This window comes from Conger conger, chromosome 12, assembly GCF_963514075.1.
Source record: "Conger conger chromosome 12, fConCon1.1, whole genome shotgun sequence".
Lineage (NCBI taxonomy): Eukaryota > Metazoa > Chordata > Actinopteri > Anguilliformes > Congridae > Conger > Conger conger.
The window spans coordinates 7,062,631-7,090,514 of NC_083771.1; the positions used below are offsets into that span (position 1 = coordinate 7,062,631).

General features: G+C 44.0%; 1 protein-coding gene across 1 annotated transcript in view; it reads left to right on the top strand.

Moving 5' to 3' along the window:
• Positions 1-2,870: 2,870 nt before the first annotated feature.
• LOC133141894 (lysyl oxidase homolog 2B-like) overlaps positions 2,871-27,884 on the top strand; it is a 48,737-nt gene continuing 23,723 nt past the window's right edge. The window contains exons 1-4 of the mRNA XM_061262713.1: positions 2,871-2,972; positions 8,778-9,092; positions 12,102-12,277; positions 26,654-26,865. Coding sequence (XP_061118697.1) covers positions 8,816-9,092; positions 12,102-12,277; positions 26,654-26,865 — 665 coding nt within the window. The 5' untranslated portion in view covers positions 2,871-2,972; positions 8,778-8,815. The remainder of the gene's footprint in view (positions 2,973-8,777; positions 9,093-12,101; positions 12,278-26,653; positions 26,866-27,884) is intronic.

Sequence of the window (27,884 nt, forward strand, 5' to 3'; positions counted from 1 at the left end):
TCTGGCAGACATATTTTGGTAGAAAGAAAGTTTGTTTTGCAAATTATTCGATACAGACATATTTATGGAACCAAATATTCCACCTGGTTATGAAGCTACGACTGTTTTCAGCCATTTTCGAGAGAACTATGTTTGCAGGGACAATACCTAAAGAAATGCCATCTTGAACTATTTCTTATTGTTGTGTAAATGCAATAATATTGTAAATATTGGTCATTTCAGTACTGAACTAATGTAAAACATGTCAAGTGTCTTGTACAGGGTTTCCTACCCTTTACCACAAAATATAATGTGTCATATTCAGGCGACGGACAGTTTAGGAATATTGCTGCAATTACATAGCAGAATTAATATACAGACATGTGTAATTACATTATTTGGACTTGCTATACAGTGCATCCAGAAAGTATTCACAGCGCTTCACTTTTCCCACATTTTGTTATGTTACAGCCATATTCCAAAATGGAATAAATTCATTTTTTTCCTCAAAATTCTACACACAACACCCCCTAATGACAACATGAAAGAAGTTTTTTTTTTTTAATTGTTGCAAATCTATTAAAAATAAAAAACTAAGAAATCACAGGTACATAAGTATTCACAGCCTTTGCTCAATACTTTGTTGATGCACCTTTGGCAGCAATTACAGCCTCAAGTCTTTTTGAATATGAAGCCATTCCTTTGATATCTTGGTCGTTGTCCTGCTGAAAGATGAACCGTCGTTCATGGATATAATAGCAGGCGGAGTTGTGATATCCTGGTGAAAATCTGATTCCTGCCCCCCTGCACAGATACCCCAGGATCCCCAGGTCTGAAAGTCTCCTGTGGCCCCCAGAATCTGGCACAGCAGTTGGCCCTTGCAGTCCGTCTGAGCTTCAACTAACCAACCCCCAATCATCCAATCACCAACCACCCATCACCAACAGGCAGAGCCCCAACAACTTGCAGACGGTGGCATTTACCAGCAGAGTGCCTAGGGATGGCACTCGAAGCCCCGTTCTATATAGGAACAATTTATCCATCATACACAAAATAGCTTTTACGTCAATACAGGCTATGGGGTTTTTCCATATTACATGAAGGCCTCTGCATCTGCAGCAGTTAGTATTAATCTCATAATTACAAAGTGCCTAATCTTCTCCCTATTTTCTATTTTCTTCCCTGGGGCTTCAGGTCTGCTTTTGTTGTTTTGTTCAAATTTTCTATTTCTCCTGTAAAGAATCTTTGTGTCAGTGTGTGTAAAATGTGCTATCGCTTACAAATAAAATAGATTTGAATTAAAGGGGTGCAACTCAGTTTTGTGGCGACACATTCCTCTTAAACCACACAGTAAAAAAGTCAACTCTTACAGAGTATGTATGGTCCCAATTGGACTATGTACCCTGTAAGAGTTGAAAGAACACTGTGCATTTTACTGTGTAGCGGTTGATTGCGAACTGGAGCAGTACATCTTACATTAAATGTACCTTAATGGTACCATAATGGTACATGGGACTTTTAAATTTGTATTTGTCTCGGTATTGTAGTTCCTGAAATTGTAGATAGCTTGGTAAGGTAGTTACAGACTACCTTGTTTACTGGACTTATGTTCACTTATGTTAACATGCACTGTTTTGTATGTCGCTTTGGATAAAAGCATTTGCTAAATAAAATGTAATGTTATGTCAATGTAGTTCCTAATTTACTGAGCGCTCAACTGGAAACTATAAGCCCTGAATGAAAAAAGTCATTTTGGAATTAATTAAAAAACTGCCGGTCAAATTTGTGTGCGCAGCTACACTGTGTATGGTGCTAGTCTGGTAAAGATTGTCCAAGACGGCTGAGAAGATTTGTCGTGCCACCTTGAAGATTTCATAAAGATGTTAACATATTTTACTGTACTGTTACAAATTTAATTGCAATATTTACCAATAATTAGTCCACACATACAGTACATTTGTACTAAACCAGGGTCAAACAGATAGTCCCCAGATATCCAAATCGCTGCGATTAAACTTTTTCATGTTGGGTGTGCACATAGCTTGAGTCTGGTCTAATACAAATTAGTGTGGCCTATATGTGGACTAATTGTTGGTAGATCTTGCAATCGCATTTGTAAATTTCTTTAGTAGGCTACAGTAAAATTTACTGTCCTATTATTTAATTTTAGAAATGCTGTTGGCAATTTTATCAGGCGTCCTAGGCAAAAAAAATCGTTGTTTCTGTCTTTCCCCCATAAATTCGTTACCTAATTACGTTGTTTTCTTAATATCAATTCAGTTAACTTAAACGCTGTAAGAATATAATTGTATACGACTGTGGTTACCAATCCTGTTACCGGAGGTCTACCGTACTGTAGATTTTCATTCTAATTAGTAGTCAGATGTGTCAAATTAGGGTTGAAATGAAAACCTACAGAAGGGTAGAATTTACCATTTGCCGATAAGATAACATTGCTGCACTGCATGTGGTGTGCATGTTTGAATGGGCACATGGTGGCGATATATAACCAGAAAAACATTTTTTATCCACGAATAGTCCTTCTGACAAGACAGGCCTACACGTCAAGTAAATTAGTTGTTCATCGAAAATCCGGACGTCGAAAAAACGTTTTTTGTAAACCCATAGATACCTGAAATGTCGCTGTAAGTCGTGTAGTTCAAATGCGCGAACATAGCAGAAAGTAGCCCATATAAATACGTAATGTACATCTTATTACAAATGTTGGCACTTATAGTTTTTGGAGCGGTGTCGAAACATCACAGAGCGCTGGTTCCGCCTGCCGGTCTCCCTGACCCTGCGTGGGCGTGAGGGATCTTTTCAGCGGCGTGTGATTGGTCTGGACCCCCGTGGTAATCGGGAGGTGGTGAAAGTCCGGAGAGAGTGAGAGCAAAAGTTTGAAAGAGGGCTGAGCTTCACAATTGCACTATTCCACTCCAGTAGTTTAGCGGGAGCGTTCCAAGAGCATTTACTTTTGGGAACCAAATTTCAAGGTAAGCCAAAGCAAGATACTAGCCTGCTATTTGCTAAAGCGATGTTGAGCATCTTCAGTAGGTAAACCGGTATTTACACGGAACCATTTGTTAGGTTTGAAAATGTGTATGATGCGGGTTTAATTGCTACATGTATATTCATGTTATTTGTCTATAAGTGAACTATACTCACAAAATGTAAAGTTCTTTTTTTAGTAGCCTAACAGCATATTTGAATATGCCTTCCATTTTATTCTCAATTTATGATGTTGCACTACCAGTGCTGGATTAAAGCAAAATGAGACGTTTTAGAGCTGCATGTGTGTTAACAAATGCAAAGTTTTAGTTTCACATTGAAATAATTATATTGATGGTAATATATGTAGCCAAATAGGAAATGATGTAGGCTAATGTGATTCAGCCCTGACTAAATATAAGTGCCTGAAGAGAATTTCATGTAGTTTGCTTAATTGGCATTGGTCTCGCTGTGCGTGTGTATGTGCACAGGCGCACGCACACAGACACACACAGAGACAGACACACACACAAGCACACACACACACACACACACACACACACACACGCGCGCGCGCTCCTTTTTGTGACGTTAATTTAACAACATCTGCAGAATATAGCTCTACAGTAAACCATCTTATGCGCCGAGTTGTACAGAACAGGCGTGCCACGCCAGTGGAGTCAGTGCGCGCTGCATAGTATTGCCAGCCTGCTATTGCTGTTTGGTTGGCTGTTGCTGTTGCTAGGAGACTGTCTGAACGTTGATATCTGCGCTTCGAGATCTCGGATGCTACTATGTATAGTACCCTGTTTTATGAGGGAAAATGTTTTTTCCATTCTCATTTATTGATCTGACAAAATAGGGTTCCTTGCCATGGTCATTTGATCAATATTATACTAGTGTATTCTGTTGGATAATAGCAGTTGTCTTGGGTTCATAATAACTTAAGTGAATAACAGAGGGTTGATCATCTTTAATGGTCCCAGAAATTTCCTAAATGCATACCATTATTATGCTTGGTCCAGTTGCTGGTGGAGTCTATGGACCAATGCACTCTATCCTTAATTATGTGCTTTTAATTATAACTGTGCCACACCAGCAGCATAATATATAACTATATAACTATGTATAACTATGCCACACCAGCAGCATAATATTAAGGAGGAAATATTTGGTCTGCAGGTTCAGAACCCTGCGGATTCGTCTTTGAACATACATTTTATTCATTAAGCACATTTAAAACAATCAATTGTACCAAAGTGTTGTACATATTATATACGTGTGAAGTATACATATGAAAACTATGGAACACGCATGACAAATAATACAACACTATACATTTAAAAAATGCTAGGCCAAAGAGGTGAGTTTAAATAGGGAGATGAATGGGGCAGACCCAATATGCAATCGTAAGCTATGTATACATAGACTGAGGGTATGGTCACGTGTATTTCATTTAGGCCACAAATGTTTCTGGGTGATGAAGAAGCCAGAGGTGTCCAGGGTACAACAGGAGCAGAGACATTCCCTAATCCCCTTTCTCCATATTGCACATTGCGTACCGCCCTGTTGATCCTCCAGAAGTATTCAGAGCGGGTTTTTTTCTGTTTGGGTTATTTAATTGTAACAGTGGTTGAGGCACTGTACATCTCAGTGCACGTTCTTTGTTCAGGTTTTTTTTTTCTTCTCTTTTTCTCTCTTTCTCATGTTTCTGATTTATGGAATTGGAGTCAGTCCAAGGGCAGGGCTTAGCCCCTCTTTTTTTTCCTGATGTGAGGGTAAAAAAAAAAAAAAAAAGCCACCCCCCCCCCCCCCCCCCCCCAGTTATGAAAACACAGAAAAACATCTCCCGGTAGACTGGTTCCCCCCCTCCCTCCCTCCCTCGGAAAGGGGTGCGTGCTCAGTGCAGTACTAAAAGCCGAAGACCTCCCCGATCTCTCAGCTGCAGGCAGGCTCTCGGCGTGACTGAACAGAACTCGTCTTTTGCCCAAGCGCCTCTCCGCAGCCACCCGGGCCCCCGGGAGGGCCGGGTGAAACGGGGAGACGGGTAACGGGGTTCAGCGGGAGAGAGCACTTGCGCACCGCCTGCCGCCCCGCTGGGGCTGATAAGCAGCCATTGCTCGTGTGGGCAGAAACACAGAGCCGCCTCGTGTGCTGTGCAGAGCCAGCGTGTGGCGGGAGCGGAGAAAAACAAGTCCCAGTCACCCTCCATCATTCAGCCACAACTGCATTCTGGGACATACAGGGCCTGTTTCACAGACGCATGCTTGGCATACTGCTCGTACTACACTTCAAAGAAAATCAGCCTGAAGTTTTGTACGGGTAGTATGCTAGTATGCGGTTACGAACACAGATTGAGCTTAGTTCTGGACTAAATTGAGTATTGTATGGTGACTCTCCACTCAAAATAAAACATCGGAGGACAAGGACTAGGCTACGAAGCTGGCCCATAATGTTCTGATATGGGTCTGATGGAGGGTTTGCAATGGAAAAGTGATGTTTCCGAAAATGTTGTTTGATGATGCTTTCATCAGCTGTAGACATGTTAGAACAATCAGGAGACCTTGCTTGCCACAACAAAGTGCAGCGATTGGTTTATATATTTGAGTCGATTTCAGCCTACGATAGCTCCACCCATTTTTGGTTTGTGTGGCTGTGTTTTCACATCCCTGGTTTGATCTGCCATAACTGTGGGTGTGTCATTCTGTCACTGAAACAGTTAAGTGCTCAGTAGCCCTGTTTATTTAAAGAAAGAAGGAAGGGGGGGAAGAAAGAGAGAAAAGATTTAAGCACCACCATATGTCAAAGCTTACATCACACTGAGATTTTGGCTAAATCTTCTGCAGCTGACACCATAAATTCATCCATCAAACAATCCCTGTTCTTTCCAATGTACGCTTTCTTTTTGACGGAACTTGTGATATATAATCACTCTGAGTTTATCTCAAAGGTATTTAGCTTCTATATGTGTTTGTGTGTGTGTTCTGACATGCTCCCCAGTCTTAAGTTGTGATATACTTTCCTATAAACTGTGGCCCCATCTTTCTGTCTGAAGTTGCCCACAGAGAGAGAGAGAGAGAGAGAGAGAGAGAGAGAGAGAGAGAGAGTGAGCATGAGATTGAGAGACAGGGAGATGGGGAAAGAGAGAGGCAGAGAGAGGGGAAGCGAAAGAGAGAGACAGAGAGATGGGGAGAGAAAGAGAGAGAGGGGGAGAGACAGAGAGAGACAGATGGGGAGAGAAAGAGAGAGGCAGAGGGCGGAGAGAAAGAGAGAGCGGGGGGAGAGAGAGAGAGAGAGACAGAGAGATGGGGAGAGAAATAGTGAGGCAGAAAGGGGGGAGAAGAGTGCAGACAAAGGAGAACGATAAGTAAAAAGAGCTGGCACACACAGCTGGGAGACAGACAGATTTTATTTTGCTGTGAGAGCTGGTAACCCCTGTCTGTGATCTGAACAGAGTGAAGTCCAGACTAGCGTCTGTTTCAGGAAGCTTTATTATCCTCAGGCCTTTCCCCTCTGTTTTCACAGCTGACTGTTTCAGATTTCCATGTGCCCACAGTTCACCGTTCAATTCACGGCAGCAAGGAGCAAGAATCCATTCACGCAACCATTTCGGTTTTAATAAATCTTTTAGGAGCTCTCTTGTTTTCTGCTTGCTTCATGCAACGTTTGGACCATTTGGTCTAAGCGTTCTACACAGGGGACCATTCTGCAGTCAGTTATATTTAACATTAAATTGACCATTCTGCACTGTTATCTTTAACCTTAGTTTGACCATTCTGCATACTGTTATCTTTAACATTCATTTATTAACATAGCACTGGTTTCACCCGGATATAGCCTAGTTATGTCCTAGTTGGCTAGAAAACTGTCGCTTTTTCTTTGGCGTTGCTGTACCATCATAGGTTGTCAGTCGATAGGTGTCATCAGTGAGGCCATGAGGGATAGGAGGTGAAGTTTGTCCCATCTCTCCTTCTATACCCTCCCTTTTTTATGGATGGACCAATCAGACTTCCCATGGAGAAAAATCTAAACAAAATTTATATTGAAGACCTTATAATTATATTATTAATTAATTATATTTATTGGGCTATTTGATATTGTACATTGTCTGTCATTTTGATCTACGAAGTGTGTTGGTATGTGAAAGCTTTGAAGCTTAATATCTCAAAGCTACTAGAAACACAGATAGAACCGTATAATTCCAAACAAATTGACAAATGTATACCTAACAAAAACAAACTGTTTCTGTTTAAACTGGAGTCCACTGAGATTTGCAGTGACGTAACAGGACATGACGTCTGTCTTTTCTCCCTCCAGTGCGAGTGGACTAGGGCCTGATGCCTGAGGCCCCTCCTCTATTGGCACTGAAATTAAACCCGCTGGGGCGATGCATTCAAAGCTGACAAACAAGGTCAATCTTGAACTGAGAGCCAAGCCAAGAAGCATGCACTAGTTTGCTGGGAACAGTGTGACTGGTCAAATCCGCAGCAGAAGCATCTCATTATGGCTCCGGTGTCTCTTCTGGCTTTTTAAAGCTGAAAAATGAATGTGTATGGAGTGTCAGTAAACTGTCTTACTTAATGCTGGTGGGGAGAGTGATCCTGCTGGAGCTTCCATTGCTGCACAAACAGCCCTTAGAGCAGCAGAAACAGGGGTGCCTGGCTAGTATCACTCAATCAATCAAACAAACAAAACAAACAAAAATAAACTTTATTTAATTATCAAAGTGGGATTGAACCCTCATTTACAATGGCGCTGAGATTACAACATACTTTTAAAAGAGCAATAATTAAGTGTATATTTAATACTTAAAATAATTTTAAAATAAGATCCAAAATTCAAAATAATATTAGAATAAGTGATAAAAACTAATATTAATACAAATAAAACATGTACCGTAAATAATAAAAGATCACAAGGACAATTATTTTAAAAAGAGAAAATACTCATTCTAAAAACAATTACACACCATTGTAACTATGGTTGAGATCAGAGACTTAAAATGTCACAGAGTAGTCCTACCTCCAACCTCAGTCAGAATTCCTCTCATCAGTATGACACCCTAACATGAGTGTGGCTGCCCAGGGAGATTCAGGGACTTACTCACTGGGTGACGGACATGCTCCACACAATAGGGAAAATTGTGATCTCTGATAAGACTTAAGCTTAACCAATTTCCCCCGGGCAGAGGAAATGTATTTATCAAGATGGGCTGACAATGTCCTGTTGTTTATAGAGCTGGGTTGGATTGCATTGTGGTATGTTGCTTTCGAAGCAGTGTTGGTGAAACAGCTTGGTCATACTCCTATCTACAGCATCCCTTCCTGAGATTCTATGGGCTATTATAAGTGCTCTACACCAGACATGGGTCCAATACGTCATTGTTTTGGATTCAAGTACCTTTCTACACTTGCATGGGTGTATTGGAACCTATGTAATACTCTCAAAAAGGGCAAGCCCTGCCTTCTGGTCGTCTTGGTTAACTCAGTTCTACTAGGCAAGCAAAAGCACTACTAGAAAAGCACTTGAATCCAAAAGAATTACAGTGCAGTCCGTAAGTATTTGGACAGTGGTACAATGTATGTTCTGTTGGATCTCCAGCACATTGGAATTGAAATGAAACGATGAATATGCGGTTGAGGTGCAGACTGTCACCTTTAATTTGAAGGTATTACATATTGGGTGATCCATGTTGGTATTGCATCCCTATTCAAATACTTTGACTGCACTGTACCTTTTTGACCCAGGTCTGCTCTACACACTCATTGCGTGTTGCTCAGACATTTCTTTATGCTTTCTTGTCCCCTCAGCTCCCCCATTAGGTCAGCTTTGATTGGTCGGTTCAGCGATGGCCCCCTTCTCTCTGCTGAGCTTCCTGGCGTGTTCGTTGGTGCTGTGCTTGACGGTTGCCGAGGAACCGGCGGACAAGCCTGTCATTCAGCTGCGTTTGGCGGGGAACAAACGCAAGCACAACGAGGGACGCGTGGAACTCTACTACAGCGGCGAGTGGGGCACGGTCTGTGACGACGACTTCTCCATCTACGCCGCCCACGTGGTCTGCAGGCAGCTGGGATACATGGAGGCCAAGGCCTGGTCGCCCTCCTCGAAGTACGGCCGAGGAGAAGGTAGGGCCTCACCACCAGACACTGCTGCAGTCAACAGTCACAGCGAGTCAGCCAGCCTGTCAGTCACAGCCAGTCAACCAGCCAGTCAGTCACAGCCAGTCAACCAGCCAGTCAGTCACAGCGAGTCAACCAGCCTGTCAGTCACAGCGAGTCAACCAGCCAGTCAGTCACTGTGAGTCAACCAGCCAGTCAGTCACTGTGAGTCAACCAGCCAGCCAGTCACTGCGAGTCAACCAGCCAGTCAGTCACTGCGAGTCAACCAGCCAGTCAGTCACAGTGAGTCAACCAGCCAGTCAGTTACCCATTGCCTGGACTTGACCACGAACACTGGTTACCCGTATTGCCTTGTTCTTTCGACCTTGATTAAAGCCTGCCGTTTCACTTCATTCCTGAGTTTGCGATTGGTTCTTCGGTCCCTGCACCTGACAGAGGGAGGGAATCGGACATTTTATTGGACATCTTAGCCCAATGTTTGGCAGCAAATCTAAGAAAATAAAATGTAAAATATATAAAGAAAAATTGTTTTTATTGCTTCATTGTTTTTTATTTCATTTCAAACCTTTGTTTGATTTAAATTGAATATAATCAGTGAGCTATGATTAATCCCAGTTGTTAGCAGCTAAACAGAAACCCAATAAAATAAGAACACATGCTACACGCTGAAAAATAACAAAATCTTCTGTAATAATGTCTTCCATGAATCCCGAGTGGGGAAACGTAAAGCTTGTTACAAAGCATCCTAGTTACAACAGGCAGTTTCCCCCCGGTGACGCACATCACGATAAATAATCGAGCAGTTGGGCCTGCAGTAAGTTATTCTCCCTATGCTCTCTGGTAGGTCCCGGGTCAGAAAGTGCAAAGCGCACGTGTTCTGCTGTGCGTCTCTCCGTCTGGCAAAGTGGCCTATCAGCAAATAACGGAATGCATAACGGAATGCCATTCGCCCACCATCAAATGGCCAGTGGGAAACGGAATGGAAATTCAGATGTAATGAGAGACCAGGCATGGAGACATGGTCTAAAAGCTGGCTTTAAGGAGGCTTGTGCAAATATGGCAGGAGTATTATAAATATAAGGCGAATGTTGTATGAGTTGATGAGTCGGCCGGTTTGGTTAATCCAGTGTGCAGCAGTGTGTGCAGCCGGTCTGTGGGAATGGATCCTAATGTAACCCGCGTGTCCCAGCACTCAGGACCGAGCCCCAATCTGGCCCCCGCCTTTTCAAGGAAAAACGTGCATAGCTCAGCTGGGCCACAAAATAAGAGATCTGGCAGACCTCTACAAAAAACCTTTGCTACTTTCCCAGTAATTTAACTGGGAACTTTTCTTGCGAGATGTGTGCACAGCAGCATATTAGCAGAAGGAGTCGTAAAGAGTAGAAACAGGGAAACAATGACACCTGCACACTTGATGTCCTGTAATGCTTCAAAATCAAGTTTTAATGTGTGTGGTGGCTGTGTAGTATGACTGTTAGCGAACTGAGCTATGATGTGTATGTAGTGTTCAGGGTTGTGTGTTTTACCTTTTCAGGGGTTGTGTGTTTTATCTTTATTCTGTGGTCACGTGTTTCATATTTATTCAGGAGTTGCGTGTTTTACCTTTATTCAGGAGTTGCGTGTTTTACATTTAGTCAGGGGTTGTGTGTTTTACCTTTATTCCGTGATTGTGTGTTCTGCCTTTATTCGTGGTTGTGCGTTTTGACTTTATTCAAGGGTTTTGTGTTCTCTCTTTCTTCGGTGGTTGTGTATTTTACTTTTATTCAGGAGTTGTGTGTTTTATCTTAATTCAGGGGTTGTGTGCCTTAGGTTTATAAAAGATACAAGATGGCTCATCTGCCTACTGTGTTGGCTCAGCTCTTCCTATTCCTATTCCTATTGGGAAACAATATTTCATCACATCTGCAGAAATATCTTGATGTTAATGGTCAATAAATAATTTTCCGAGTGGATGACACAGATGTCGGGCTGCACAGGGTTTCGTGACAAAGCCCTGTCCCAAGTCTTACTTGAAAGAAAGAACATTGCTCCATAATTTTCTTAACCCTTGTGTTCAGTTTGGATCAAATTAACTTGTATGAAACTTTTAGTGAAAGACAAATGACTCACTTGATGTATTTCATGGACTAAACCAGTGCAAATTTGGTTGTAAATTAAAGTCAGCTTCAGAGCATGCTTTCCGTTCCCAGTAGTCATTGCGTTTTCAGAGCCCACAGCAAAGCAGACATTGGAATTTTAAATATGCAATCAACTATAAAAGAATGTAAGCTATCTGAGGTCATAAAACGACATATGCTCACTGACTGGAGATGACTAACGTTAGCCACGAATATCTCATCTTAACCTAAATATTACAAACTGCTAACCATTTTCCGCTTTTTAATTCATGAATAAAAACGTACCAATTTATGTTCACCTCAAATGCATATAAGAAATAAGTTTTTCAGCTATAACTTCACTGTCACTGTCACTTCAGTCAATCGCTGCTGCTAGTGGGATGTATTTCACATTACAGTCAGAAGAGTAATGATGTTATCTCAAATTAACAGATTTTTTTATGTTCTTGATTTCTAAGTGGTTGACTTACTGGTGCACTTGTGAGTTAAGCTCATAAATGGTTGGCATTTATATAGCGCCTTTATCCAAAGCGCTGTACAATTGATGCTTCTCATTCACCCATTCATACACACACTCACACACCGACGGCGATTGGCTCCCATGCAAGGCACCAACCATCCTGTCAGGAGCATTTGGGGGTTAGGTGTCTTGCTCAGGGACACTTCGACACAGCCCGGGCGGGGGATCGAACCGGCAACCCTCCGACTGCCAGACGACTGCTCTTACTGCCTGAGCCATGTCGCCCCACATGTCGAGTGCACAGATACACGAGTGTTCACTTTGAGACACAGCCAGGGTCCGATTCCACAGTGAGCAGTGTCTTGGTTTCTGATTTGCAGAGCAGAAACTACCCTGAGCAGTATCTTGTTCTCTGATTGGTTGTTCTTTATTTGGCAGGCCGGATCTGGATGGACAATGTCCACTGCAATGGACATGAGTCATCCCTAGCCCTCTGCCCCCATAACGGATTTGGGGTGTCCGACTGCAAGCACACGGAAGACGTGGGTGTGGTCTGCAGTGAAAAGAGGATCCCAGGGTTCAACTTCCTCAACTCTGCAAGCAACAATGTGGCGGTAATTACCCCCTGCCTATCCCATAATGCCCCTAACTACCCCTGCTTTTTCCTCTCTTAACCTAATTACCCTTGCCTGTTTCATACTGCCCCTGCCTACCCCATAATGCCCCTAACTGCCTATCCCATAATGCTCCTAACTGCCCCTGCCTATACTACTAATTACCCCTGCCTATCCCATAATGCCCTTCCCTGCTCTTGCGTGGTCTGCCCTCAACCTAAGCCTATCGCATACTACCCCTAACTGCCCCTTCGTATCCTCCTCTGAACCTAATTACCTCTGCCTCGTGCATACTGCTCCTAACTGCAGCAAAATGGCACAATAAAAGCTGAATAACTGATTTTGTGTTAAATCCAGAGCCTTTGGCTCTTAATCTCTCACCCGTGGTACTGAACGTGGTCTTTGGATATTGATGGCTGTAGCACATCTCTTTTTCTCATTTTGTCTGCAACAGCATTACATTACATTACACTATAGGCATTTGGCAGACGCTCTTATCCAGAGCGACATACAGTTGATTAGACTAAGCAGGGAGAATTGTCTCCCCTGGAGCAATGCGGGGATAAGGGCCTTGCTCAAGGCCCAACGGCTGAGTGGATCTTATTGTGGCTAGACCAGGGATGGAACCACCAACCTTGTGGGTCCCAGTCATGCACCTTAACCACTATGCTACATTATTTGGGTTGATTAAATGATTTTCAGAGCTTTTGTATAGGTGTGGGAGTATTCTTAATATCTAAACCTATTTAAAATGTATGTTATTATGAAAAAAAACAACATTTTTTAAGACAACAGGTGCTGTCTTATCCCATTTGGTTTGCTATTATGATCTCACAGATCTCATAATAGAGAGATAAAATAGATGTATATTGCTTCTTTTATAGCTGTAGTTTTGATGGCTTGTGTTGGATCTGCTAAGCAGACTGGTGTTACGGAAACAGTAGCGTGTGTTCTCTACAGTGTGTAGGCTTTGCAGTGTTAGCCTCCTCTGTGTAGGGTTCCTACTGCATGTGTTTGCTGCAGTAACTGCTCCACTGGGGGTGAGATACATACTAGGGTGGCAGCTTGTCAGTTGGTGTTTCCAGTGAGAGTAAAGTGCTCTGAGAATGCCCCTCTGTTCTGGGGTTTAAATCTGCTCCTAATGGTCTTCTGGTTGCAGTACATTTCTAGTACTTTATGGGAATCCTTGTGGGATGCAGAACGCTGCTAACTCTCAGGACTGTCGTGGTTTAGTGCTCCCATTGGCTGAGAGCTGTAGTGTTTCACTGCTTCCATTGGCTGAGAGTTGTAGTGTTTCAGTGCTTCCATTGGCTGAGGTCTGTACTGGTTCATTATAATAATCTTCCCAGCAGGTCTTCAGTGTTTGAGACCATCTCATGCCCCAGGCATTTGGGGAAACCCTCCCTCCACACACAACCCCCCACATTTGACTGTTCGAGTGTCATTCATAGATGACTGGATTCAAAGGCATTATACACACATCACCCCCCCAATAGCCTATATCCCTAGTGGACACATGGTCAGCCAAACTTTGGTACAGCCACCAATGCCTTTTTAATACAAATGAAGGTCTAACTTAGGTCTAACAATGCCAGCTAGCTGATTCGTTGCTTACCTGTGTAAGGTATATTATAGCAGCCAAATAATTGTCAATCTTTGTAAATCACTCAGCATTTTCCCCATCAGCAGCCATTTTTGTTCTCCACGCACTACCTTTTCAAACTGTTAGCTAACGTTGGCGAACATTCGTGGCAAACAGAAAAATGTTTGAATATGTTGGCAAACGTTAGCTAACATCTTGAACGCACGTTAGGTCTCTACTGTCTACTTACAGTGATGCCGGATGTATTGTAGATGGGGGGGAGGGGGAGGGGGAGGGGGGGGGCAGACATTCTTGGACTCAAATGTCTCCAGCCACTGCCCCCACCAAACCAAGCTGAGCTTTCCCCTTTACTCACGGCACTCGTGACTGTGCATTACGAGTTTAACAGACCCTCCCCCCCCGAGGTGAGTCACACACACCCCCTGTATGGAATAGATGACGACAGTCTGCTTTTGGAACCCACAGTTGACCCCCCCTGACCCCCACCCCCTGCCTGGGAAACGTGCTGCCGGGTGTGTAGACATGGTCGGGGAGGGGGGCCGGGGTAGGGGCAGCATGTGGGAACACTTTGTCCACCAGTCTGTTATCCCCTATAAATTTGGGAAGGGGCTGGGGGGGTCCCAGATCTGAACTGACACGTTTCTGGAAACTCACGAGATTTATTAATTAATGTACTGTAGATTGCGCTGTGGGTAGATAATCTACAACCCTGTACACCATTTTCCCCCTTAACAGCTTTGACATGCTCACACACTCTACTGACTGCAAGGACTTAAGGGGCCTGTATATTGTATGTGTAGCGTTTTCTTTCTGCTAAAACAGAAGCCATAGGTTTCAATTTAAAATAACATTTTTCTCATTTGACAGTTTACATAATTGTTTTCTTATTGGAGAGAGGAAATTGTTGTGAGATGACCATTCCAGAACATTAGTTTCTCTTTCACATCAGACTTTTCAACAGAATATATCTTGGATGGCATTGTGTGAACACTGAGTAAATATTATGTGTTTGTTGTACATGGTTGTCGGCTATGCTGCGTTTCCACAGACCTCCGTCTTCCTGTTTATTTGTGACGGCATTCATGTTTCGGATATGGTGTATTTCAGCTGGGTAACAGCTGTTTGTTAGGAGTAAATGTGTTGTGATGTGGAGTAACTGCGTTGTAAGGATGGAGTAAAAAGTGTAGCTGCTGTGTGAGTGTTAAGTGTTAAAGCCAGATTATATGCAGAACGTTCGTGAAAGTTCTGTTTTTGGCCAACATAGACTGTGGTCGTTGTCCTATGTAAACGCACTCCAGTCGCCCAGAGTATAAACCAAATGTCCCTGTGACCAGCGACCTCCCTTGCACATCCCTGGTCGCAGTGACGCTCTTTGGAAATGAACAGCTGGGCCTGTCTTCTCTTAATTAGCGAAATAGCTGGAGCATTCCACAGACCAGGTAACACCCAACTGTGTAAGGGCGTGTGTGAGTGTGGGCTGATCACGGTGACTCAACATTCTCTCCACTTCTCAGACATTTCTGTTGATTTTCAAAACCCCACTAAAAAACAGCTTGTTTTTGTTTAAAAGTATGTAAAAAGGAAATGGTCCATGTTTACTTTGTGGTTAATATCACCTTGAAAGAACATTCCTCCTTTTTCGGTGGGATTGGGGAGGGCGTGAACTCGTATTCATTTAAAGTGACCCTGCTGTAAAATCCAGTTAATGCCGGCTTGATCAGCTTGAAAATCGGTTAGTCATAAGCTGGTCTAGCTGGGTATGAGCTGGTCGACCAGCGTGGCCAAGCTGGTCATGAAGCTGATCTAGCTGGGAATGAGCTGGTCAACCAGCTAGTGCTGGCAGCTTGTCTGAGCTGTTTCAAACCATGTCAAGCTGCGAGCTGGTCTGAACGAGTCAACCAGCTGCCAGCTGTTTCAACACCTAGCTTGAGTGTTTTTTTTTCAGCAGGGGAAATATTTTAAAATAAGCTAACAGTAAAACAGAACATGAAGACCTGTCTGGACATCCTCTATGGGTCTGTTAGTGGGAGTTTAAGGCCCCAGAATTCAGGGGCTGGGAGCTGGGTTACGATAATACGGCATACAGCACGTCGTCGTGACATGTTTGTGTGTTTGTGTGTGTGTGTGTGTGTATGTGTGTGTGTGTGTGTGCATGTGTGTGTGCATGTGTGTGTGTGTATGTGTGTGTGTGTGTGTGCGTGTGTGTGCACATGGGTGGGTGTGTTCGTCTCTCGTGTGCGGGTTAGTTTCTGGTTACGGTTCCTCTCAGACACTCTCTCAGTTGTTCCAGCGTGGGTCGGCGATGCTCTGACCTCTCCCCTCTCTGAAGCAGTGCAGCAGGCCGCATCCTGCAGCACACACCCTCTCACCCCCAAGTATCTCGGGAGTATCGGCTTCCTGCAGATTCCACTTCATCTCAAACCCTCAGGCCTCTAGACCCCGGCAGACCTGCGAGGTAAAAGGCACAGCTCCTGACGCAGTACCCTGGCTGTGTACGTCAGGTTATACTTAAGGTGCAGTTTGTAAATAAAACGGTCTGCAGTTTAACCTCATATTGTTTCATTTCAAATCCAATGTGCTGGAGTACAGTGCCAAAACAATACATATGTTGCTGTATAGAACTTTATCACACAAATATCCGGCATTTGTGACATCAGTTACAATGGAATGGCCCAAACACTTACTACCGATTACAAAATGATTGGCACCCATGATAAAGATGAGCAAAAAGCCCACAACAGAGGGGATGAGCTATATGGTATGCTCAAAAAAGTAGGTAAACTCTAGTCATACGCACTAATACAGTTGCTTAGAGGGAAACGGGTAATAATTTTATTTCCTAGAAAGGTATGTGTCAAAATTATTGGCACTGTTTTCAGTACATTTTGGACCCTCTCTTTAGCAGGATAGAAATACAGATTCATCTTTTGATGTGATCGGGGAAAACTTTGCATGAGCTTCATCATTTCTTCATACAGAGTCTTTAATGTTTTTTTCTCTTGTGGACTGCCTTCTTCAATTCAAACCACAACATTTTGATTTTGGTTCATGTCATTTAGCAAAACAGTAATTTCATGGTCAGTTACAGGTTGAATTTGCGGTATGCTTGGGATCATTGTCCTGCCGAAAGTTCCATTCGCGGGCAAGCATGAACGTACTGGGGGGAGGTTACTAGATTTTTTACCTTAACAAGAGCCCCAGGAACAGTAGAGACAACAGCAACCTCATAGCATCAAAGATCAAAGATCTGCCTCCGTATTTCACTGCGGGACTGACATGTTTTTCAACACGAGCGTCCTTCATCGGATGCCAAACCCACCACTGGGGTGACTGGCCAAGAAACTCAGTGCTGGCCGGCACGCTGGTGCAGTGCTGGTGCAGTGCAGAGCACTGTCGCCTCACAGCGAGAAGGGCCTCGGATTGACTACAGCTGGGGCCTTCCTGTGTGGAGTTTGCCCTGTTCTTTGCCCGGGGAGTGGTGGAAAGGAGGATACATTTTTTGACTATTGGGACGCACCCCAGATGTCGCAGTCGCCCAGGTTTGTCTGCAGGTAACGCCAGGGTACCAGCCAAACTTGAAACGCATAGCGGCCTACGCAGGTGTGCCGGACCCTTCTGCGAAGCAGTCTCGTGTCAGCATGATGGATTAGCCATGCCCCTGGGGGAGGGGCCAACTCAGAGGCGAGATGATGGTGGACCTCCCCCCTCATTAGTGCTGGTCCAAGCTTGCAGCTGCAAGCTTCTGTGGGCTTTCTACAAACTAGCCAGCTAACGTGCTAGTAATCACGTTACTTTCCTATTACCTAATCCTGCCTTCAAAGTGCATTGCGCCATATTTTGGTGTTCTGTGCTGTACCTGTGTCCGGTTGTGCTGTGCTGTACCTGTGTTAAGGTCTACCTGTGCTCGAGTGTGTTCTGCCTCTGTCCTTCTCCCTCCCAGAAATGTCAACTGTGGGTCCTTCTTCACTTCTCTATGTGAAACTCGTCCCTCATTCACATTTACTGCTTTCGTCCTGAGGGGACGTTTTTTTAACCCCTTCAAAAAGGCCCCTTTTATTACCTTCTTACCCTTTGACCCTCTTAATCATAATTATGGCTGCACCATATTGCCTTTTATTGGTTGAGTCCCACTTGATTGATGCTGACAAATGACCCCGCACATTATACTGCCCTACCAGCCATGTCATTCTCAGCTTGGAACTGCGGTTATTTCCAGACCTGGGTCAAATACGCATTTGGTTTTGGAAAGTTGTTCTGTGCTCAATTGATCTGGAAGTGATGTTGAAATACACCGATTTTATTAAATTAAATATTTATTTCAGTTCAGTTTAAGCTAGGTGTAGACTGTGCGACTTTGGCTCTTTTACTTTTGTTACGTGTCACACTGTGTGATGTCGCCCCGGCAACATCCCATCTTCCAGCTGTTGCAATGTGCGAAAAGATCCCAATGATTCTGTAATGAGAGGTTCCATCCTACAGTTACAGAAGCCTACGTCATCTGACTGTTGCCCCCCGAAAAAGTCATTCTAATTGCGTTTTCTTTTCTCACTTTCCTTCAGGATGTTATGACTGATGGCTGTCTCAACTATTCGTTTATTTGGGATGCGAAAAGGATTGAGAGCGGTAGATACCATTTTTAATTGGATTAATTAGGCTACTTTATCCACATGCAAGTAGGCTAATATTTAGTATTGAAGGTGAGACTAGAAATAGTGACTGAATTAATGAATGTTTAAATTACTGCTGAGGAACAGTAATGTTGGCATGGCATAGCAACAATCTTTGCTGGATTACAAATTATTCAACTGCTTCTGGCTTCCATCCAATTGCAAAGTTTGATATTGGATTTTGCGGTACTTTCCTTGTAGACTACCCTTTAGCAGTTCACTCCATTTTTTAAATATAATTTAAAGTTTTTTCTCAATTAATACTGTTAACCATTTGCATTTTGCATTTCATTTGTCCATTTATATTAATGTTCTACTTGCGATTCCATACCCTGTTTCGTTAACTGGACTTCTTCTCGCTTTTTTCGGTTCTACTGTATTTCATAGGTTCCATTACACCAGACAAGCTCAGTAATGCTTAGAAAACCATTTGAATCCCAAAAATTACGTAGCTATTTGACCCAGGTCTGGTTATTTATCACGTAGGTCTTTACACAGCTGGAGTTAAAGCTTAGTTTTTTTTGCCGAGGTGAATGGAACAGGCTCAGGAAAAGGAAAGGGAATGTCTGTGAGACTTTTCTCCATTCGAGGGCTGGCAGGATGGAGCATTTAATCAGAGCTTAATTCAGCTGCACATGAAAGACTTCCCAGTCTCGGCACACCCTCACTGCAAATACACTTCTGAACAAATAAGCAACTTTTGAAAGTGTGTGTAAATGCTGCAGTTATCAGGCCATGGGGTGCGTGCCCATGTAGTCTTACGCCGGGAAAGCCTCATGAGCCTGAGTGAGTCCTGCGTCTCTCAACCTCGCCTCCTTCACATCAGCTGTTTTCTGTTTGTTTTTAATGAAGGCCTGAAGGATGAGAGAGAGAGAGAGAGAGAGAGAGAGAGAGAGAGAGAGAGAGAGAGGAGGGGGGGGGAGACCTCTGGAATTATCATTACAGGGATGATCAAATAAATGGCATGTTTTCTGCTGACATAAACAGTGAGGTTGGAAAAAGAAAAGTCTGTATGTTGGTATGATTACGGGATGATGGTATGACTCACTGCTGGCTAAACCCCATAACATTGTACTGCACGTGCAAAGTCTACACATGGCACTGAAAAATATTGGCAGACTTTGTGGGATGTGGAACATAATTATATTTTTATCTCACAAGCCTTACATCACAATAGCAAAATATCACTCACCTCACACCACAATGACCAAACATCACTCACCTTACATCACAATCACCAAACATCACACACCTTACATCACAATGACCAAACATCACACACTCCAAATATTACACTCCTAACATCAGCCCAAATGCATGACAATTAAAAATCCAAAACCCCATACACATTACAATTACTGCATCAGTTAATGGCTTAATTGTAGCTTTGACACAATTTAGCCATACAAACAATAGTATTGTCTGATTTGGGAATGGGAATCCAGTGAAGAGAGCAGTGTTTGTGTAAGAGATTGAACAGAAACCATGTGCGGTTGCTTCAGAGGCAGCTGCTGCCGGTTGGTGAACACTTTGGAATGGCCATCTTTTCCCTCCAGCTAAAAAAAGTTGTGGATAAAGCAAGGCGAGCACCATGTGTGCGTGTTCAGGCGGGCCTGCTGACAGCAGAATGCCTAGCCGTCTCTATATTCTGCTGTATAGGGTCAAAGGTTGAACATTCTCACCGGCTGAGAGATTCATATTTCCTCTGTGGATTCCGCACATACCCCAGAATAAAAAAGGCAGAAAGAAGACCCCCCCCCCCTCCCTGTTCCACACACCGGCTCCTCAGAACAATCGCCCCACACAAAGCTCAGCTAACAGGGTGAGGGCCGGGACAGAAGGGCTACACTTATGCGGTGAGGTGGTGAAGACAGGATGTACTAGCTGATTAATGAAAGGAAACAAGGCGCTACTGTCACCTTCCTGTCAGCTTCGACCAGTCTGTCCCAACACGTTTCTGCCCACAGAACTGCTGCTCTCTGAAGGTTTTAGTTTTTTTGCAGCATTCTAGAGACTGCTGTGCATGAAAACCACAAGAGATCAGCAGTTTCTGTCATTTAGATTTAGATTTAGATTTCTTCTCCATTCTGACATTTGGTCTGAACAACAGTTGAACCTCTTGACCACGTCTGGATGCTTTTATGCATTTGCTTAGGCCTAGCATTACCATCCTGTCATTAAACTACATTTCCCATGATTCCATTGTGTTCTAGTTGAGAGGCAGATGAGAGGGCAGGGATCATATGAGGACAAGAAACACAAGCACACAAACACACATGTACACACACACACACAGCTGTTTAATGAACCCAAAGACTCATTCAGAACACATGTCTGGGGAAACTGAAGAGTGAATTAGAATCAGTGCTTGGGCTCCTGCACAGACTTAGAGAGTACAGCCGTATTACTCTGTGGGACAGCTGGATGTGACTGTAGCTTATTTGTGCTTTGCTGTGTGGTGAGATTCTGTTATGACTGTAGTCTGTGTATGTTGTAGTTTGATATGACTGTAGTCTGTGTGTGTTGTAGTTTGATATGACTGTATTCTGCGTGTGTTGTAGTTTGATATGACTGTAGTCTGTGTGTGTTGTAGGACAGTTTGATGTAACTAGTTTATTGGTGCTTTGCCCTGCGATGAGATTGTTTTCTGTGTGTTGAAGTGACAGTTTGGTATGAGTCTCTGTTTGATGACTGCGTGAGAGTTGACCTTCTGACGACGGGGTTTGCATGTTTACCTCCGAGCCTGAGGACTGCCTGACAACTGATAAACTTGAGGCTGTTACCCCAGCGTTAATTATAACTGCTTTTGTGGCTGCGTGACTTTTCCGCTGATGCTCCAGCCGGACTGCGGGGGACGGTGGAGGGAGAGGCTGAGCGGCGGGGAGGTTGAGTTGCGGTATCCGTCACGGGCGTCTAGCGGTTCACCAGATGTCCTGTCGGAGAGATTTTTGGAAGTTTCCTCTGCCCCCTCGTAAAAGTGGTTTCCATAAGGCGTACTGTCCCAAAACTACCCACCCCCACCCTTACCCCTATCCCCCACTGTCTGAGCCTGTGAGAGGGGGGGGCGGGTGATGGTGCAGATGTTAGAGACATCTCTTCTCTGTGTGCCTCCCCAGAGAAAGGCCGGCCACTCATTTCTCCCCAGCTCCCAAACAGGCACGTGTTAGCCAAACGTGACCCCCCCCCCCTTCCCTCCATGCTCCCTCTGTCAAACAGGAACATGAAGGAAAGGAAAGTACTGGCCAGTAAAAAAAAAAAAAAAAAAAAGAAGCGGGTAATGCATGAGTCAGTGGCTCCCTGAAACACTCTCTCACGCCCGCGGACACACACACACCAATCACCGGCTCATTAAGTATTAAAAAATATACGCTCATCGAGCACTTTATTAAGAACATTTTTACATTATTACACCTTATTCATGCAATTAATCAATCAATCAGTGCATTGCATACAATCATGTAGATAAGGGTCAGGAGCTTCAGATAATATTCCCATCAAAAAAAAACAAAAAAAACAGTCAGCAGCAGTTCTGCAGACAGAAACGCCTTGTTAATGAGAGACGTCAGAGGAGAATGGCCAGACTGGTCAAAGCTGAAAGGAAGGTGACAGTAACGCAAATAACCACACATTACAACAGTGGTATGCAGAAGAGCATCTATGAACACACAACATAACTCTAAGTGGATAGGCTACAGCAGTAGAAGTCTTGAAAATAAGTCTAATAAATACCTCACTGAGCTCACTGAGTGTATATTCAGAAAAAAATATTTTGTCTTTTGCTGGCTCCTGTAAAATCAATGTCTAAAATTATTTTCATTATCAAAATAAGCTAAGTGGGTTGCCAGCCCCCAGGGGGATTGTGGGTCAAGGAGTGTTGCATTCCCTTCCCTTTGATCGAACCTTGTGTTGTTTACCTGGGAACTTGATTTCCGCTGGTTACGGAAGAGCGATCTTGGCATTTGATAAAATGATCCCCATGGGAGTTTTTTATTTATTTTTATTATTATTATTATGATTTTTTTACAATCTGGTTACAGTTTTTTTTCAGTCTCGGCATTTCAAAGCGCATAAATAAATAAAATATTGTAAATTTATTCAAAACCTGAAGGCCATTGTAGAGGGAATTCACTGCAGCATATGTTTTTAATGTTCTCTAAAATGGCGTAAGATTCTAGCCGGTGTTGCGGCTTTTGTCCAAATCCTGAGCAAAGAAGTGAACAGTGTATTGCGTGTTAGATTGTTATTCTTCAACAGTGGCATTAACTGAAGGGTTTTAAATCGTACATTATACCATAGTATTTCATTCAGTTAGGGTGAAAAGGTCAAAATAAGAAGTTAAAGTCTCTCTCCCTTCTTCCTTCCCATTCTGTCTCTCTCCCTCACTCCTTCCCTCACTCCTTCCCTCCCTCGCTCTCTGTCTTCTCCCCTGAGTAAAGCTGGTCTTTCCTCCATTTCCTGTTTTAACTTTGGTGGGATTTTATTTTCGGAAAATCAACACCCTCTAGAGTACGACCCTGCATTTTTGCCACCCTATGAATGCATTCCTGGTGGAAGGTTCGAAATGATGGAGACATAACTAACCGCCACCTGTTCCAAGTAAAAAACATTCTGTGTACACACAAGTACGAGTTTTCTGGGTTCTCTTTACATGAGTGAAAGACTCATCCGAGTTTGTTTTGTCTGTATGCCAGCAAAATTGTTGTCTGGGTTTATTCTGTTTGTATATGAGTGAGATCTCAGTCTGACTATATTCTGTTCAAACAGAAATAAAAACTGGGTTTCCTCAGATGTCCCAGAATTCAGCTGTTCCTTTCGCATTTCCCTGAGAGGAGATTCAAAATGAATGCCGGTGTCCTGTAGGTTTGGAGATTTCTACTGAACTCCACTGCTGATAATTAACTCCAGTTATAGTTCTCATACTCCATTTTAAAACAGCCCATTTTTTAGAGGAAACATACAATTAGCCAATCAGACTCTGGATTAGGTGACTCCATTCCTAGCATGAAATTGAAGCCCTCAAAACCAAATCCAGCCCTGCTTTTCTTTTCTCCTGGGTGCCACTGATTGACCAGCCTGTCTACACACCTGACTCCCTGATATAGGGAGTGTGTAAAAGCAGCAGTTCTCAGCCCTTGAGGATGGTGGTTTGCTGATCCCTGCTGTAGTGTGCTGATGTGGGACCGTTGGGAGTCACATAGAGCTATGGTGATGCTGGCACTGGCAAGGCTGTCCAGTTCTGCCCCCTCCCTTTGAATAAGCGAAAAACCGTCATACTCATCAGCTTCCTCTGTGTTTGTGCCCACCCATCCTCGGGTTTAGTGAGGGTTCACCATATCTCACAGGGTTGGAGGTCAGAGGTCGGGCGCCAGCTTTCTGCAGTCAGAGGACTGATATTCAACCTGAGCCGTTGGTTAGGCTTTTCAGTTGGACATATTTCCTCAGCGGTAATCAGCATTCATTTCAATTCTAATTCAGGCTGTTTTGTATTAATTATGTGAGATATTTGCAGGATTGGGCCTGTAGATGTGATTCCTTACGGTGAAAAGTAAACAGGGACAGATTTGTGTGTGTGTGTGTGTGTGTGTGTGTGTGGTGTGTGTTGATGTAGTTCTACGGTGGTCAGAGCGTAAAGGATGCAATGCATGACGATTACAGCTGTGAGCTTCACAACACCCTCTCACTCTCCGAGATTCTGAGAATTCAGATGGTTTGGCAGTTTCTCCGCAAGTCCGCAGCCAATCCAAACAATGTGTGGCAACCCCCCCCCCCCCCCCCCCGAACTCAAACTCCCTGTCCTTTCCTTATTTATATTAAAGAGTCCTGCCTTGCGTCTCCTCCACTCTCACACCCACATTCCTTCCTCTCTACCTCCTAGTGGCAGATAGTCAGGTTCTGTTCTTCCTGTTCTCCCGATCATGGTCACCCTAGTGCTGCTCTTAAACAAGCTCTTCTGTCTCTGTAAAGCTGCTTTGTGACAATGCTATTTTTAAAAACACTGAGCTACATTGGGCTACCCTCCCTCCATCTCCCACCACATCCCTCTGTTTTAATGGCAGTTGCTGGCCTCCCCAGCTTGGGGCCGCAAGGCAGTTTGAAATAAGAGAAATTAATAGTGGAGGGAGTCGTGCTGCGTTTTGGCTCGGTGGCGTCAAACCAGCATGATTCCTGGGAGCTGATATCATCTATCCTTTCTTGATGAGTTAGTGGCTGATTTTTTTCTTTCAGTGGAAGAGGGAAGTTCAGTACTGCTGCCTTTTCGACGGTCGTGGTTTTTCATGGCCGGTACTGCGGGACTGTTGGTTTTGGGTTCGAGATGGAAGTGTGACAGGGAAGTAACTGGTTAATGGGGGGGGGGGGGTTTCTCCATTGAATCCTGGCAGGGCCGGACAGTGCGGAGGGGGGGTTTCTCTAAGGACAGGCTAGCTGAGCCAGCTGCTAACTCCAGCGTAGCTCGAGGGATGTCTATGGTTTTAATCACGTGGAGGAACACTGTGACCTCTGACCTCGGGATGACTGGGTCCTTATTTAACTGCAGCCATTGTTTGGCGCTGTGGGGTGGGGCCAGGAATAGGACTTCTCGGGTTGTTGTTCCTGTTTTTATAACTGGAGCTACAAGAAAGCTCTTAATATGATTAGACCTCATATCAGACTCTCATGTTCCTTTTAGTTATGGTGTACTGTTCCCATGAATGAACTGACCTCTTAGTTGGAACTACAGTATCCCAGACTCTGGGGTCACTGTTTGTATCTCACATCTTTATTTAGTGGGAATGCTTGTTGCACAAATCACCATCAGTGCTGTGAAACAAGATATTTTTTTCAAAGCACGTGGAGCACCATTTTAAAATCTGCCACTAATCTGTTTGCATGCAAACATCGGAAATAGATTTAGGCTGAGCGATGCCAGGACTGCCAAACCTATCTGGAGCTTGTGTTTCCTGGGAAACTCAAATCCTCAAAGTTATGCAGATGGCAGTGTAACTGAGGGACACTGCAGGGGTGGGAAAGGTTATCTACACATAGACATTTGTGTGTTGCATTCTGAGAATGTCTTCCCCTTTGTTCCTTTCATTAGACTGTGATTAATGAGCGGAGCCCACTCAAACCTGACTCCTCACTCCTGATAGAGCTTCAGTACCCAGGGCCCTTTAAAGCAGGCCTTTGAGAGCTAACCTGGGGCTCCAGGAATTCAGGAACAGCCCCCGAAAGGCTGGGGAGCTATGAGCAATCCCTTTGTTTTGAGTTCACAGAGAGGTGTAGTGGTTTGGGAAGGTGGGGGCTGCACGTGGGTGTGGGGTGGGTGTGTGTGTGTGGGCGTGAGTGCGTGTGGTGGGGGGCAGGGGGTGCTAATTAGTGTTACACATTTACCCCAAATCCTTCAGGAAACATGTTATTTATGATTTGTGTAAGTCTGAAAATGGAATAAATCACCCAATTTGGAAAAACAATAAGGAGCTAATATCTACGACTGTCATGTATTGTTTTGGAACAAACATCCCAATGGACTGCTGTCTTCAGTAAGATAGGACCTTCACCTGTTCAGACCTCTCATGACTTGGGCGGGTCCGAATTCCTAGAACCCATGCAGTGCCTGATCATCCCAAAGCTCTGACCCTCGACCCAAAGTGAGAGGGCGTGACATTCCCCCTGTAGGTCGTGACCTGGTGCTTCATCTGCATTATCCAGGGTAGCGTTACTCTTGGGGTGCGCTGCTAATGCCAGTGGGAATGGTGTGAAAATGAGGGTGTATGACTACAGTTGTACACCAGCTCTTGTTCAAATGTGCCATTGTTTGGGATTCTTTTCTAAATTTTACTGAGCTCGTCTGCCTTCTGGTCCTCTTGGTTGGCTCAGTTGCACCAGGCAAGATCAATCGAGCACAGAAAAGCATTTGAATCTCCAAAGAATTTGACCCAGGTCTGGTCGGAGGTGAGCCCTGGTGATATTATCACCACATCACGAAAAGACCTCTTCGTGAGGCAGGATGTCTTCACCAAAAGGCCTCTTAGTGAGGCAGGATGGCAGTATGACGCAGCACTATTTTAATAAGAAAATGTGACATTAAAATAAAAAAAGGATTTAACCTGAATATGTGCCTCCCGGCAGACGGCGAACGTGCAGGTGGAGGACGTGCGTCTCCGGGCCATCCTGGGGGGGCAGCGGAAGCGCATCCCGGTGACGGAGGGCTACGTGGAGGTGAAGGTCGGGGGGAAGTGGAAGCAGCTCTGCGACGAGAGCTGGACCCTGATGAACAGCCGGGTCATCTGCGGCATGTTCGGCTTCCCGGGCGAGAAGAGGCACAACCCCCGCGCCTACAAGTGAGTGTTGACGTCACGGAGAGAAAAAGAGGAGAAAATGTATTCATTTATCAGGCTTTATTCATACAGGGTAGGTTTAACTGAGCATGCAAGGCCCTGTTAATGGACCACCCAGATGGATGATAATGAAGCATTCCTGTGCTCTGTTGTTCACCAGTCATGAACTGCACTCTTTCAAAGGAAGATTCGTAACTATTCGTGACCTTGGTTACAGACAAAATACTGCAGTCTTGCCATTTAAGAAGTCAGGGCTCTGACCCTCATTTCTTTTCTTGCTGGCCAGGATTAGGCCACTTAAACTGTGCCACTGAAAGCTTGTACAGTACTGTGCAGAAGTCACCCTAGATTTATTTTTGAAATATAATTGATTTCAGTTTTTTTTAGTTTTTTTATCACCACGTCAGTGCAAATTTAAGATTTCCAAAAATATTACAGATAAATAACAAATGTTAATGTATCATTTTAAGTAAAAGGTCACTTTTTGGTTAAACACTTGATCAAAACTGTCTGGGATTATCTGGAGAGCCAGAAGCAAGCGAGACAGCCAAAGTCTGCAAACTGTGGAAAGTTCTGCAATATGTTTGGAACAACCAACCAGCTCATTTTCTCATAAAACTGCGGGACAATGTAAAGAGAACTGATGCCGTTTTAAAGGTGAAGGGTGGTCACAAAAATATAATATTTATTTAGTTTTTAACTCTTTATAGCAAATATTTAAATACTTAAAAACGTTTAATTTAACAAGACTTTTGGTCTATGCGGCAATCCTACTAACCCCTACTAACCCCTGCCGAGTCCCTCCCCCCACCCTCGGAGCGAGCCAGTTATGCCACTCCACGTGTGCCGGCCAACCGCAGTTTTCGGTGTGCAACCGTAAGGAACTGATACCAGCATCAAGGTCCATTACTTCAGCTGTGCACCACTGTCACTCCAGGTAGTATGAAACATTGAGAGTTTTTGTAGCCTTCTCCTTCTTGGTGGAAATGGACCATCTTCATTCTTCCTTTTACTGTTTAGAG